At 37.8% G+C, this 14,196-nt stretch overlaps 1 protein-coding gene across 5 annotated transcripts in view; it reads right to left on the bottom strand.

Annotated features, from left to right (window-relative positions):
* EXOC4 (exocyst complex component 4) overlaps positions 1 to 14,196 on the bottom strand; it is a 1,166,755-nt gene that overhangs the window by 815,127 nt on the left and 337,432 nt on the right. For all 5 annotated transcript variants that reach the window (XM_069087253.1, XM_069087255.1, XM_069087256.1 and 2 more), the window contains one exon: positions 9,226 to 9,410. In XM_069087253.1, coding sequence (XP_068943354.1) covers positions 9,226 to 9,410 — 185 coding nt within the window. The remainder of the gene's footprint in view (positions 1 to 9,225; positions 9,411 to 14,196) is intronic.

The raw sequence follows: 14,196 nt of genomic DNA, 5'->3' as shown, positions 1-14,196 counted from the left end.
TCTACACTTACAACAAACACTCAGGATCTGTTTACTATTATTTCAAACAGTTACAACAAACTTTGTTATCTGGTTTCCAAACCTAGAGTGGATTAAAAGTACTAAATGAGGTAAAAAGGGGCGGCCAGGTAGCACAGAGAGTAAGAGCACCGGCTCCAGTGTTGGGATGACCTGGAGATCGAATCCCGGGCTCAGACACTTAGCACCCACCCAGAAACACCTGGCCTTGTAACCTTGAGCAAGTTACTTAACCTCAATTGCTTAGGGGCGGCCAGGTGGCTCAGTGAGTAAGAGCACCGGCTCCAGTGTCAGGATAACCTGGATCAAATCCGGGCTCAGATACTCAGCACCACACACAGAAATAACTGGCCCTGTAACCTTGAGCAAGTTACTTAACCCTGATTGCTTTAAAAAAAAAAATAAATGAGGTAAAAAACAGAGAAGTAGGCACAGAGAGCAGCTGACATGAGGGGAGCCTAAAACAAATACAAATCCTTAGAAAGCTCAGCAGACCAGGTTCATTTGGTTTAGGGACAAACAGTTACACACACAGTATCAGTGTAAGTGGGCAGTCACTTAAGTTGTCCCACTATGGTCCAAGGGGTTCACAGCGTACCTTACATAATCAATAGCTGCATGTTTATGTTAAATACACATCTTTTCTCTGTGTCAACAAATGTATATGATTGAGTCATTACAGGCTTGTTTTGGAAACAATTCTAAATGACCATGTTGATGTGCAAAGCAACATTGGTGCCCATGCAGTGATTCTGACAAACTTGGGCACTTCTAAGTGCAACACGTTCTTACAGTTTGTAATGTCATGAAACTGTTTCTGAACCACCACAAGGTGCAGACACCTGCACCAACCTCATCTGTGTCCTGGACCCTGGACCACAGCAGGAACATTCCCTCCTCCTCTTCTGCTGCCCTCTAACTGTACTTCATCAGCTGTATAATCAAAAGCTGATCAAGATACCATGGACATTTCAATTCTTCTGGCCCCAAGGTCTGGCTATGGGAAATGCTATCTATCACTGAGCATACACATTATAAGTCATCTCAAAAGCTTCATGGACTATCAAAATGTTCTGCTGAAACAAACCTGAAATCACCTCACTACAATAATAAGATCATTCTCTGATTTAAACTTATCCTCCACTTAATTTTCCTATCAGATTTTATTTTTATTTTTGCTTTTTTGGAGGGGGAAAGGCAGGACAATAGGGGTTAAATGACTTGCCCAAGGTCACATGGCTAGTGACTATTAAGTGTCTGAGGCTGAATTTGAACTCAGGTTCTCCTGACTCTAGGGCCAGTGCTCTCTATTCACTGCACCACCTACCCACCCCAATTGAATATATTTTCAAATGAAACAGCTGGCAATACTGGTCAGCTGTTTAATAGGCTTTCTGTGAGAATGTGTAGAAAGTCACACGTAAAGAAAGTATTTCCTTAGAAAGGTTAAATTATAGATAAACACTGTTAAAAATCAATTGAACTTTAAGTCTATTTAGCATTTAATACAGTGCTTGTCATTACTCAATAGAAAAACAACTATTTTATACTGTAACTAGCTGTTCATTTTCACCAATTGGTTGGGTATGTAAAATTTTTTAAATTAATTTCCATCTCTCAGCAGGAGAACTTACAAAATTGTACCATTTTCCACATATTTGTGGAGTGAGCATTTTCACTTTATTTTTGTTTTAAATCAAAATACAGAGATAAACTCAACATGGAACCAAATTAAAAACTGTTCTTATCTGGTGTTGAGTCAAATATTGGAAACCTACGTATAATTTTTAAAAATTCAACATTGAAATAAAGTTTCTATATGATTACAGAATGTTAAACATCTTCCAAGTTGCAACTTATTTCATTTAAAATGTTATTTATATTCAAGAAAATTTGTAAAACAAATTTAAGATGAAATCTTAAAGATAACGGTAAGCATAAGATCTTGCTGAATAAAATGTTTTAATTCTTAAAAAATGTCCCAAATATAACATTAGCAATTATTTTCTAATTTGAGCTTACAATTTTTAGTTTTTATAATTATACGTAGAATAAAATTTTATAATTTTAATTTAATTATAATTTTTAATTTGGAGTTGAGAGGACAAAAGTTATCATTGTAGTTGTGGTAAACACAATGAATAATTCAAAAATAATATTATTATAAGTAGATTATTTTAATAATTTACCCTGAGAATTTGCCACACAATTTTTTGTTGTTGTTCAACAGGGTTCAAAGAACAAAAAACATTAGAAACCACTACTTTAAGATAGCATAAGTGGCGGGTGGGGGGGGGGGGGGAGTCAACATGGTGGAGTAGAAGCAGGACCTCCCCGCTGCTCTGGTTTCCACCTTCTCCAATCCATGTCAAAAAGGGGACTCTAAACAAAGTTTAGAGTTCCAGAACCCACAAAATGACACAGAGAAGCTAACCTCCCACTGAGGACAGCCCGGCAGGCTGGCAAGAATCAGCCAGTGCAGTAATCTGGGAGCCGAGCCCAGCCCCACACTGAGGCTTTAGCCACAGGGCAAACGTGACCAGCCGCTTGCCAGAGGGACTCCAGATCAGCAGCAGCTGTGGCCGTTTCAAGATTTATCAACACATAGATGCGAAGAACAAAGTGAGAGGTCAGTGTAGTCTGGATTTTGGGACCCAGTAAGTGGGAGTGTGGCTTTTGCCCCCTGGTCGAGAAGCCACTGAGACGCCAGCACAGCCAGCCAGCCAGCCACACATGGCAGCTTCAGCTCCTGGCCTGCTGAGTATAGAAGGACCAAGCGACCAGTCTGAGGGGTAATCGCTTTTGCTTTAACCTTCTTGGATCTGGATTGCAGTCTAGGGTGGAGGTCCTGGGGTGCGTGTCCAGCTTGCCAGAGGGTGTGGAGGCCTCAGAGAGGGCACCCATCTAATACCTCCGGCTGCTGAGAAAACCCCAGCGTTTGGGACGAAAGCTCCCCTCTCTGGTGGCAGAGTCCTACTGTGGCAAAAATCCCAGGGGTCAAGTGACAGAAGGATGACATGAACAGGCAAAGGAAACAAAGCAGACAGAAGATTCCAACATGAGACTCCTATTTTGGGGACAAAAAGGAGCAAAGCATGGAACAGGAGGAAGACAGTGAAGTCAGAACTCCTGCACCAAAAGCTTCAAAGGAAAATATGAGCTGGTTACAGGCCATAGAGGACCTTAAGAAGCAGATAAGAGAAGTGGAGGAAAAATTGGGAAGAGAAATGAGAACAATGCAAGAAAATTACGAAATGAGTCTGATTGAGGAAAATCACAGCTTAAAAAATAGACTAACTCAAATGGCAAAAGAGGCTCAAAAAGGCAATGAGGAGAAGAATGCTTTAAAAAGCCAAATTTGCCAGATGGAAAAATAATCTCAAAAGCTCAATGAGGAAAATCATTACTTCAGAATTAGATTGGAGCAAATGGAAGCTAATAACTTTATGAGAAATCAAGATGCTATTAAACAGATCCAAACAAATGAAAGAATAGAAGGCAATATGAAATATCTCATGGGAAAAACCACTGACCTGGAAAACAGATCCAGGAGACATAATTTAAAAATTATTGGACTACATGAAAGCCATGATCAAAGTAAGAACCTAGATATCATCCTCCAGGAAGTTCTCAAAGAAAACTGCCCTGATGTTTTAGAACCAGAGGGCAAAACAGAGGTTGAAAGAATCCACAGATCACCTCCTGAAAAAGATCCCAAAAAGAAAACTCCTAGGAATATTATAGACAATTTCCGGAATTCCCATATTAAGGAGAGAATATTACAAGCAGCCAAGAAGAAACAATTTGAATATTGTGGAAACACAATCAGGATAACCCAGGATGTGGCAGCTTCTACACAGAGGGACCGAAGGGCTTGGAATATGATATTCCGGAGGTCAAAGGAGCTGGGATTAAAACCAAGAGTCACCTACCCAACAAAACTGAGTATCATCTTTCAGGGGAAAATATGGTCATTCAGTGGTATAGAGGACTTTAAAGTATTCTTGATGAAAAAACAAGAGTTGAATAGAAAATATGACATCCACACACAAGAAGCAAGAGAAGCATGCGAAGGTAAACAGGGAAAAGAAATCATAAGGAACTTATCAAAGTTGAACTATTAACATTCCTACATGGAAAAACAATAATTGTAACTTATGAAACTTTTCTCAGTAGTTGAAGGGAATAGAAATATATCTACATATCAGGGCATATGGGCATATGAATACATATGTGAATGTGTGTATATATGTTTACAGGTATACATAGATAGAGGGCACAAGACCAATGTAACAGGAAGGGATGATACTTAAAAGGTGAAATTAAGAGGTGAGAAAGGAATGTAATGAGAGGAGATGGGAGAGACAGAACAGGGTAAACTATCTCATATAGAAGAGGCAAGGGAAAATGGTTACAGTGGAGGGGAAGAATAGGAAGGCAAAAGGGAATGGGTCAACCTTATTCCCATTGAATTTTGCTTGAGGAGGGAATGAAATACACACTAAATAGGGTATCTCACCCTCCAGGAGAGTAGGGAGGGAAGGGGATGAGAGGGGGGGATGATGGAAGGGAGAGCAGGCTGGGGGGGAGGGAAGTTGGAAGCACCCACTTTTGAAAAGGGACAGGATCAAAGTAGAGAATAGAACAAGTGGGAGGTGGGATAGGAGGGAGGGAAATATAGTCAGTCTTTTACAATATATCTACTATGTTATTGTTTTGCATTAGCCACACATGTACAACCTATACTGAACTGCTTATCTTCCCAGTAAGGGTGGGTGACAAGGGAAGAAGGGAATGAATCTGGAATTCAAAGTTTTAAAATCAAATACTCAAATATATATATATATATATATATTATTATTATTATTAATACTATTTTACATGTAATTGATAAATAAGATATACAGGCACTGGGGCCTAGAGATCCACTGGAAAAGTCGAAAGGGGTATGGGAGAAAATATGGGAGAGAGCAGATTAGAGGAGGGGATATGCTGTGGTACTGCTATTTTGGGGCGCTGGGTAGGGGAAAAATGGGGAGAAAATTTGTAACTCAAAATCTGGTGAAAATGAATGATGTAAATCAGAAGTTAATAAAGCATTTGGAAAAAAAAAGAAAACATAACACCAAGCACAACCACTGATATTCAAAATAATAACTTAGAGTAATAAAAAAAAAGGCTAAATTATATTGAGCATACACTAAGAAGGTAGAGGGGAGAATAATACATAATATTTTCACCAAGAATGGTAAACATACATAAAAAGTTTCTGATGCATACAGGGGGAAATATCAGTTATACTGAGCACTCAGTTTTGAAAACATCACTGTATGACAATGTGTAGTAAATGTGTATCACACGCGTGTATTACACACAAGTATGTATGTGCATGTATATACATAGATGTATGTATATACACATATACATGGATATACATGTGCATTATATATCATATATACATACATATGTGTATATATAGGCATATATGACATTTCTTTTTAAAAGATCAGTGTTTTCATACATTTAAGTCCTCTCTCTATCAAGGCAAATTTCAAATCTTTCACCACATCAGTCAACAATCTTTATATGTTGCTATGGTCAAAAATCTCATCACCTGGTGACCAAACTTGTGGTAACAAGCTTCATGGATAAAAGACACACAATAAACGACTAAAGCCTGCATCAAAAGTTTTTCCAGTTCAGTGAGGCCTACCAGGTCTTGTGGTCCTCAAGAACTTGGGTAACCTACACAGCGTTTGAGGTATCAGAGCACATTGTCAATATAGGATATATTGTGTGTGTATCTATGTATGTATTCATAATGATGATAATTATCTCTACCTTATATCTAAATACATCACAAATATTTGTAATATATACAGATATAGAAACATGATTTCATCCAAAAAAGTTAAGATCTACAGATATTTCAGCCACAAATTTAAAAGGTATTTCAGTTCTTTTATATATATATGATAATGAATCTCTATCTATCTTGCTTTAAAGCAATATGACCTGCAGACATTATCACAGGTGCCAGGAGGGAGAAAGCCAATTTGCTTCAAAACTATCTTCATGTGTTCATAGCTATCTCTCTTCTCTGAAATTTTTCCCATAGGCTTCAATTTTCTCCTCTGTGAACACTGACCTAAAGGCAAGTAGTTCTGTATAGGATTTTTTAATTGGGAGATTTGTTTTAAAGAGTTCAAGAGAAAAAGTCCCATCCATGTTCCAGTTAGTCACTGAATTATCAGGAAGCACAAAGATAAATTGCCCAAAGATGACCCAGAAGACACTAAAGCTACCCAAGAGCTTCTTTAAATATACTGTGCCTCAATTTCCATCTGGGCTTAATGGTATAAAAATATCTCTCCTCTCCATACATCACAGGGAAAGTTGGTAATGAATTAATTAATATCCATAAAAGGTATTCATGGATACTAAAGAGTGGTAAACATGGTTTATGTTTTATGTTTCAGAGAAAAGATGCCAAAGCATTTAAAACAAAACAAAGAATTATATTACCACTTTATTGGGGTGAGGAGGAATTCTAATTACCAGAAATACTCTAAATACTCCATTTTGGAAGGAATATTGGTTGGCTGTAGTTATTTTTATTTTTATGCATAGGCTATTTCATGTCTAAACTAAATTTTTATTTAGACTAACTTAAGACACACAGACCACTTCCTGGAAATAGCAATCTCATAATTTTTATCCAACAGGGGACAAGAACCCAGCATAGCTCTAACCGGAAAGATTTTTAATGCTATAGACATTCTGACTAAATGAGGTTTATTGTTTATAACTGCAAAGGTAACCAAAGCCACAGGTGAAAAGAGGAAATGTATTGTGGTAAATAAATACAAACACACAAATTTCAAGACTTTCTGGCTATTAACAGTCTAAATATCTATTGCCACCAGAGGTCTAATTTTAAGGAATTTTAATCCAATGCTTCTGGGTCATAATCACAGATAAGAGTACTTTACTGAGGAGGTTTCTAAGCCTTCATAGCTTATCAGAAGTGTTTTTCTTTCATCAGAAAAATTAATTCCATCATCACTTAGTAGGTACAACTATGCAAAAAATGATAGCTTATCTGGGGATGAGGTTGGGGGATTATTGTTACACTAAAAAGTAATGGTAGTGAGCAGGCCCTTAAGTATAAATCTTGTAACAATTAGGAGTAACTGCCAAAAGACAAGGGAAATGATGGTGGAAAAGAAACAACAGACAGTCTGAAATGAGATAACCCAAAGCAGAGGGTGCCTATATACCACTACACATCTGTACCTTTGTAAATCAGCTGCACCTGGAGCCAGAGTTTTAGATGAGTTCAGAAGTACAGGACAAGAATCAAATGAGGAGGAAGAGAGTGCCAGACTATTGATGCTTCCTAAGATTTCCATCTGATCACCTCCTTTTTCCTATATTCTCTCCCTTGATAATTTCATTCATACTAATGGCTCCAACTAGTGCCTCTACATAAATGACTCTAAAATCAATACAGTGATACATGGTTATTATGTCTTGAATATCATCTCTTCTGCGGGCAGCTGGGTGGCGCAGTCATTTTCAAGAAACCTTTCCTTTATCCCTAGTTGGTAATGATCTTCCTTTCCTTGGAATATCCCAAGCATTTTTACACCACTCCTACACTTAAGATTTACTATTTTGTACTATATTTATTGGTATATGTTACATACTAGACTGCAAGGTCTAAGGAAATCACATTTTATTTAATTTTTAAACCGCTCTTCTGGCACCTAACACAGTTCTCTACTCTGAGTAAGTATTTAATAAATATTTGTTTTTGACCATCAGTCAACTAGTAGTTATTAAATGCTTACTAGGTGCCATGTCCTGTGCTAAGTATTAGGAATACAAATGCAATGAAAAGGAAAGAGTCCTTGCCCTTAAGGAGCTGGTAAAGGGAAGCTGAAAAGGTGTAGGGAGAGGAAGATACCCAGCTCTGGGACATGACAGAGAATTCTGGAGCTCCAAATGGTGAGAAATGAAGAGGTAGCTGACCTGGGCACCCTCCTTAAATGGAGGTTCTGAGAGGAGCCATTCATTTAGAGGAAGGGGATGTAGCACCTGGGGGGGTGGAAGGACAGGGTAATTCCAAAGTGTGATTTCCAGAACTGAAGTGATCTTCCAAGATGAAAAGTTTTGTTGAATAAATAAATGAAAAAAAAAAATAAAGAGGCATAGGTTGCAATAATGAATTAAGGATAAAAGCACAGGATTCCTGAAAAGAAAAGGAAGACAAAAATGAGAGACAAACAGAAGCAAGAGAAATAGATGACAAGAAAGGCAAAGATCAAGAGAGAAAAGGGATGAAAACAGACAAAACCTGAGGAATAGACACAACACTGAAGTAAAGTAGAGAATCTGCGATCTGGAAAGATCATTTGGGAATTGGGTTTAGAATACAAGGGGTTCAAATACAAAACAAAATGAAAAAAAATCAACTTCTTTCTGTAGGAAGCCACATCAGATATAGGACTGACACAAGGTTTTAGAGCTACCAAAGATCCTCCATATAAAGAATGAGCCATGACAAGACAAAATTTGACTTGGGGGCAAGGCTAATTCTCTGCTGAGTGTATTCTGAAAGAAAGTAAACCCTCTTTAGGTATTTTTTTAGGTAATTTAGGAATTATCCATTTCTAACATGCACCTCTTAAATACTATGGTGAAACCAACCCAGAAATGGAAAGAAGGTCTATTCTTCAGATTATTCCTAAACTGTTTCCAAAAAGTAAAGATTCCTAAAGCTGAATGTTATCCTAAGACTCCTTGCACATCACTGCATTTCCTAATTGGGCAATCTTCCCTATATAAACATTGGAACACTGGGAACCATTTGTCCTGCTCTTCTATTTCCTACACAAGATACTTTTTCAAATAGAAAAGTGGTGTCTGTGAATTATTAGTCTCAGCCACCTTTCTTATTTCCCTTAGAACAATCCTTAAAAATCATAATCATAAATGTAGACCTTGGTAAGGCAGACCCAGTACACATATGGTAGCAGTCTCCATGAACATTATGGCACAATTGCTGGTTAGCTATAGAATCAACACAGTAAAAGTAAATCAGTGAGGTAAAGGAAAAGATAAAAGAAGTACAAATCATTGTAGAAAACATGATCTTCCCCAGAAGTCTAAGTTAGGTTTTCAGGGAACCGTTTTGGAACCAACCTCATTCTTCCTTTTTCCTTATTCCGCTGTCCAACGCGGCTGGTTGATTTGATGTACAGGTGCCGATGTAACTCATCGATAAGAACCAGATGAAGGTTCATCTTCTTGCTGTGAAGCTCCAGTCTCAGGTCACTCAGCCCCTCTACCTGAAGGAGGGGGCCCTCTAAAGAATCTACTGCTGACACCTGAAAAAGGAAAAGGAAACCATAGTTTACAAGTAAGCAATCTTCCAACATCATGAATGAAGGGGGTGGGGGAAGATAATTCACCAAAAAGGTATTTGCAAAGCGTCTATCTGAAGCAACTCTGAGGTTCCTCCTTACATCCTTCAGAGAGTTGACAAAAAAGGGGGAAAAAAGGGAGGGCTAATGGAAAATAAGCATACTAATACACTGCTACCATTGGAGCTGTGAATTAGTCCAGCCATTTTAAAAAGAAATACAGAACTTATCGAATCACAAAGTCAAAACAACAAATATTTATAAAGCACTTACTATGTGCAAGACACTATACTAAATCCTAAGGGAAAAAAAAAGGATATTCAACAACAACACGTATACAAGATATATACAGGATAAATTGTAAGTAACCTCACAGGGGAGACAGACAGTACCACTGATGAAGACTGGGAAAAGGCCTCTTGCAGAAAAGAAGACTTGAACTGAGCCTTGAAATAATCCAGGGAAGGGGCAGCTAGGGAGTATAGTGAATAGAGCACCAGCCGTGGAGTCAGGAGGACCTGAGTGCAAATCCAGCCTCAGACACTTGACAGACTTACTAGCTGTGTGACCTTGGGCAAGTCACTTAACCCCAATTGCCTTGTCTTCCTGACTCCAAAAAAAGGAAAAAGAAATAATGCAGTGAAGCTATAAGGCAGAGAACAGCAGGGAGAGCATTCCAGCTATGGGGGAAAGCCACTGAAAACGATGGAGTTGGGAGATGGAAAGTTGCATGCAAAGAAGAGCAAAAAGGTCAGTGTCCGTGAATCATAAAGCGTTTAGAAGGGAGCAAAGTAGAGCCTGAAAAAGTAAGCTCCCAACAGGCAGCTTTGGTCATAGCTCCCTGTCATCAATTTCCTCCATGGCCCTCTTCCCATTCTACATGATGTAACTCCTCCCTATTTCTCTCCTGCTAGTTTTCCATGGCTCCCAAATGGTTTTGCAGCTAAGCCCTTTATCTATGGAAACTATGTGTAACCATGTTGACCTATAAATACCACTATTAGGCCTATATCACCCAACAAATTTTTAAAAAGAGAGGACCCAAAAGTACAAAAATATTTACAGCAGCTCTTCTTGTAGCGGCAAAAAAACTGGAAACTTTAGTTTTCCCATTGGCGAAAAGCTGAACAAAATTATGGTATACAAATTTACTATCTGTGCCATCAGAAATTATGAAATAGAATACTGAGCCACCGGAAATCATAAAGGGGATATTTTCAAAGAAATGTGGCAAGATTTATATGAACTGAAAAGTGAAAGAAGCAGAACCAAGAGAATAATGCAGAAAATAATGACAACATTGTAAAGACAAATGACTTTCAAAGATCTGTGAATTCTGATCAGCACCAAGACCAATCGAAGGTACAGAATAACAGTGATGGCACCTGTTTGCTACCTACCTCCCATGAGAAACAGATTCAGAGTGAAGAATGAGACGTTTTTGGCCATGGCCAGCCAATTCTAGAATCTGAGTTGCCTGACTATTCATGTTTGTTACAAGAATTTTGTTTTCCTCTTTTTTTTTTTTTTTTGTTATGGGTGGGAGTAAAGGGGGAAGGAGAGAAAACAGAGTTTTTTCATTAAAAAAATTAAGGCAACTTTTTTTAAAGGACAACAAAAAAGAGTATATGTGATACTGTGCTGGGCACTTTGGAGAAATTCAGAAAGATTAGGCCTGCCCTTTAGGGGGTTAAAATCTAAGAAAGACAACTCTGACACAAATTACATGGACAGAGAAAATGCAAAAGGACAGGCAAGAAATATACTTTCTAGGGAGGCTAGGTGGCACAGTGAATAGAGCACCAGCCCTGGAGTCAGGAGGACCTGAGTTTAAATCCGGTCTCAGACACTAAGCACAAAAACTAGATGTGTAACCTTGGGCAAGTCACTTAACCCTAATTGCCCTCCAAAAAGCAAAAAACAAACAAACAAAAAAGAAATATACTATCTATGAATGGATACAGATATGCAAAGGACCCTTAACTAACAGAACTATTCTATGCATTCACCCAAGCATGTCTGAATTCCATGTCTCACACTTCAAAATTCAGAAAACACTTCCACATGATAACCATGTTAATCAATGTACAAGTCTTTACTTAAGTAAACAACTAGTCTAGGGAATAGAATAAATAGAATAATTCATGAATTTGCTAACTGTTTTCCTCTTAGGTGGCCACTAGCCAGAGTCTGGCCTTTAGCCGTAACATATACATATGAAAGGCAAAAATTTAAGAGGTTGGAGAGCCAGGGGAGTCTCAACATTGGACAAGAAAGGTCATTTACCCCTCCCCAGCTCTATCAATTTTCCTGAATGAAACAGCATTTGAATAAAGAAAGATGAAAGAAAAAGAGCCCATCAGGTTAGGGAGTATGTACTGATAACTATGTCAAGTACATAAAGAAATTCTGGAAAAGCTTTGGAGGCAACTGATTGCAGCAGGTAGAAGAACTTAGGTAGTCTAAGGCACCCTGGCTTGAAAAACAAATATATACTCTGTGTTACAAGTTTTCCCTCTTAAGAGAGAACTACAGAATGAAAGGAAAACATTGAGGGTGTGGAAAAGAACAGAGCTAAAAGATGAAAATCATTTTTTTAATACCCTACAGTGCCCTAGTATAATATAAAGGAGCCTTATTTGAATATATTGGATAGAATTATACCAAAATGTTACATGCCCTATAAAGTACGCTGGTGACCAAAAAACGAAATCAACAAGAATATAAAGCATTCATTCAAGTCCTACACTTGGTTCTAGAGCCCCAAGATTACAACCAGCACCCAAGTCAGTGGTCCAGGAAAATTGTTGCCTCAAGGGGTAAGGTTGACTGAGGAAATAAGGCAAAAAAACAGAGAGAAGGCCATCTATAAACATGGCCTTGTTTATAAATATATAAATCCAGTCCACTGCATCTCCACAATAGACTTCCCATCCATTCTCACTTCACTATTCTGATTGCCACCATTTTTCAAATGACCTGGATTATTATAAGAGATTTCTTACAGATTATCCTCCTTCAATCCATGCCTCATACGACTTCATACAAAATACATACAGATTTTGTCTCCGATGTATAGTCATCTCACTTCTCTGCCTCCCTATTAGCTGACCAATTCAATATCAGATCCCTCTGACTAATGCATAAGTCTTCAAAACCTGGCACAAACCTGATTTTCAGTCCAATCTCCCATTGTAACTGTCTTATACACTGTATGCTAAAGTAAAACTGGATTATTCTATGCTTCCCCAACTTATCTGGTATGCTCCTGTTTCTATGCCTTGGTTCCTATATTTTTCAGTGCCTTTTATTCTCTCTTCCTTCATCACTTCTGATTCCTTAGTCATTTAAAGCCCAACTCAAATGTCACCTCTTCCAGATCCTCTCCATGATTTACCTACTCAAAAACTGACTTCCCCCTTGGACTTCATATAGCAGTTTGTTTTACAAATCTCTAACACATTTATCACATAATACTCTGAATTCTTCCATTATCTCTATTGTTGTATATTACATTTATCTTACACTCCTGGCCTATAAATTCCATAAGTGCTGGGGCTGCACTTTAACTAAAAAAATGTACTCTCTCCTCCAGTGCCTTGTTCAGTGCTGTTCACTGAGTAAGTACATATTAATAATAAATACTTTTTGAATTAATATTTTGTTTTGCAAAGTGCTCTCTATTCAAATGTCAGTAGTAAAGACATTTTCCTTAACTTCAGAGTCTATGAAAAAGATAGGCTTGCAGAGATCCAGGACTGATAATCCAGAAGCCATTTCTGCCTCATGAAGCTGGCCAGTTTGTCTTCAGTCTGACTTGCCATTGCCCCTGGGCTATTTGCAAGCTGCCAACATCTCCAAAATGAAAATTCATTCAGTTTCACACAATGATCAAACACTCCCCAAGGAGAAAGAAAACAACAAATATATTTGTCCTGGTGATCTAGAATAAATTTTAACCCACGTCTTGGGCAGTAAAAGGAAGATGAATTAACCTTCAGTGACATTTAGATCCAGAAAATGAAAAAAGGATTTGGTAAACTGTCCCATCATGCAGCCTTTTCCTTTAAGATAATCAAAACCAGATGAGATTTGGAGCTTTAAAATCACCCCCTAAGCAGACATACATAATTATTTGAAGGAATTTGCAAGATTTTTACCTTCGTGTGCTCATGATCCAAATACACAACTATGTGATAAAGTAAAACCTCCAAAACTACCCAATGACTGCAACAATTTATTCTAGGAATGATAAAAGCCCAGGAGGTACAATCAGTAACACAGTCCATTTCATGATCCACACAACTTATGCAAATAGAGCATCTAAGCCTAAGTCTTTACACTTCTTAACAGAGATAAAAAAAAAAAATTCTAGAACATTTTTAAAAGACCAACATTTTCCAATCTAGAAAACAAATTGGAAATCTGTGGAAAAAGTAACTAAGCTGCTCCTATCTTGTAACACAAGTTATTCAACTTACAGGCATATAGTGCAAGGTGATAAAAGATTATGGGGAAAAAGTCTATGTGTACAAAATACTCATAAAAGTAGTCTTTAAGGGTGCAAAAATTATCACAACAGATGTCCTTCAACTTGGGAATGGCTAAACAAAAATAGCATATCTATGTCATGGAACATGTTACTGCAAAAATCAGAAACTCAGAACATAAAGAATTCAGAAAAACATTAGCAATATTTGTATAAACTGATGTATAATGCTGAATGAAGAACAGAATCAGATTAAAGTGC

The sequence above is a fragment of the Petaurus breviceps genome, unplaced genomic scaffold, assembly GCF_028583685.1.
Source record: "Petaurus breviceps papuanus isolate PSGF00001 unplaced genomic scaffold, PetGlider_PUasm1.0 181, whole genome shotgun sequence".
Classification (NCBI taxonomy): domain Eukaryota; kingdom Metazoa; phylum Chordata; class Mammalia; order Diprotodontia; family Petauridae; genus Petaurus; species Petaurus breviceps.
The sequence above is the reverse complement of the archived record's forward strand: the minus strand, read 5'-3'. Positions and strand labels throughout refer to the sequence as shown.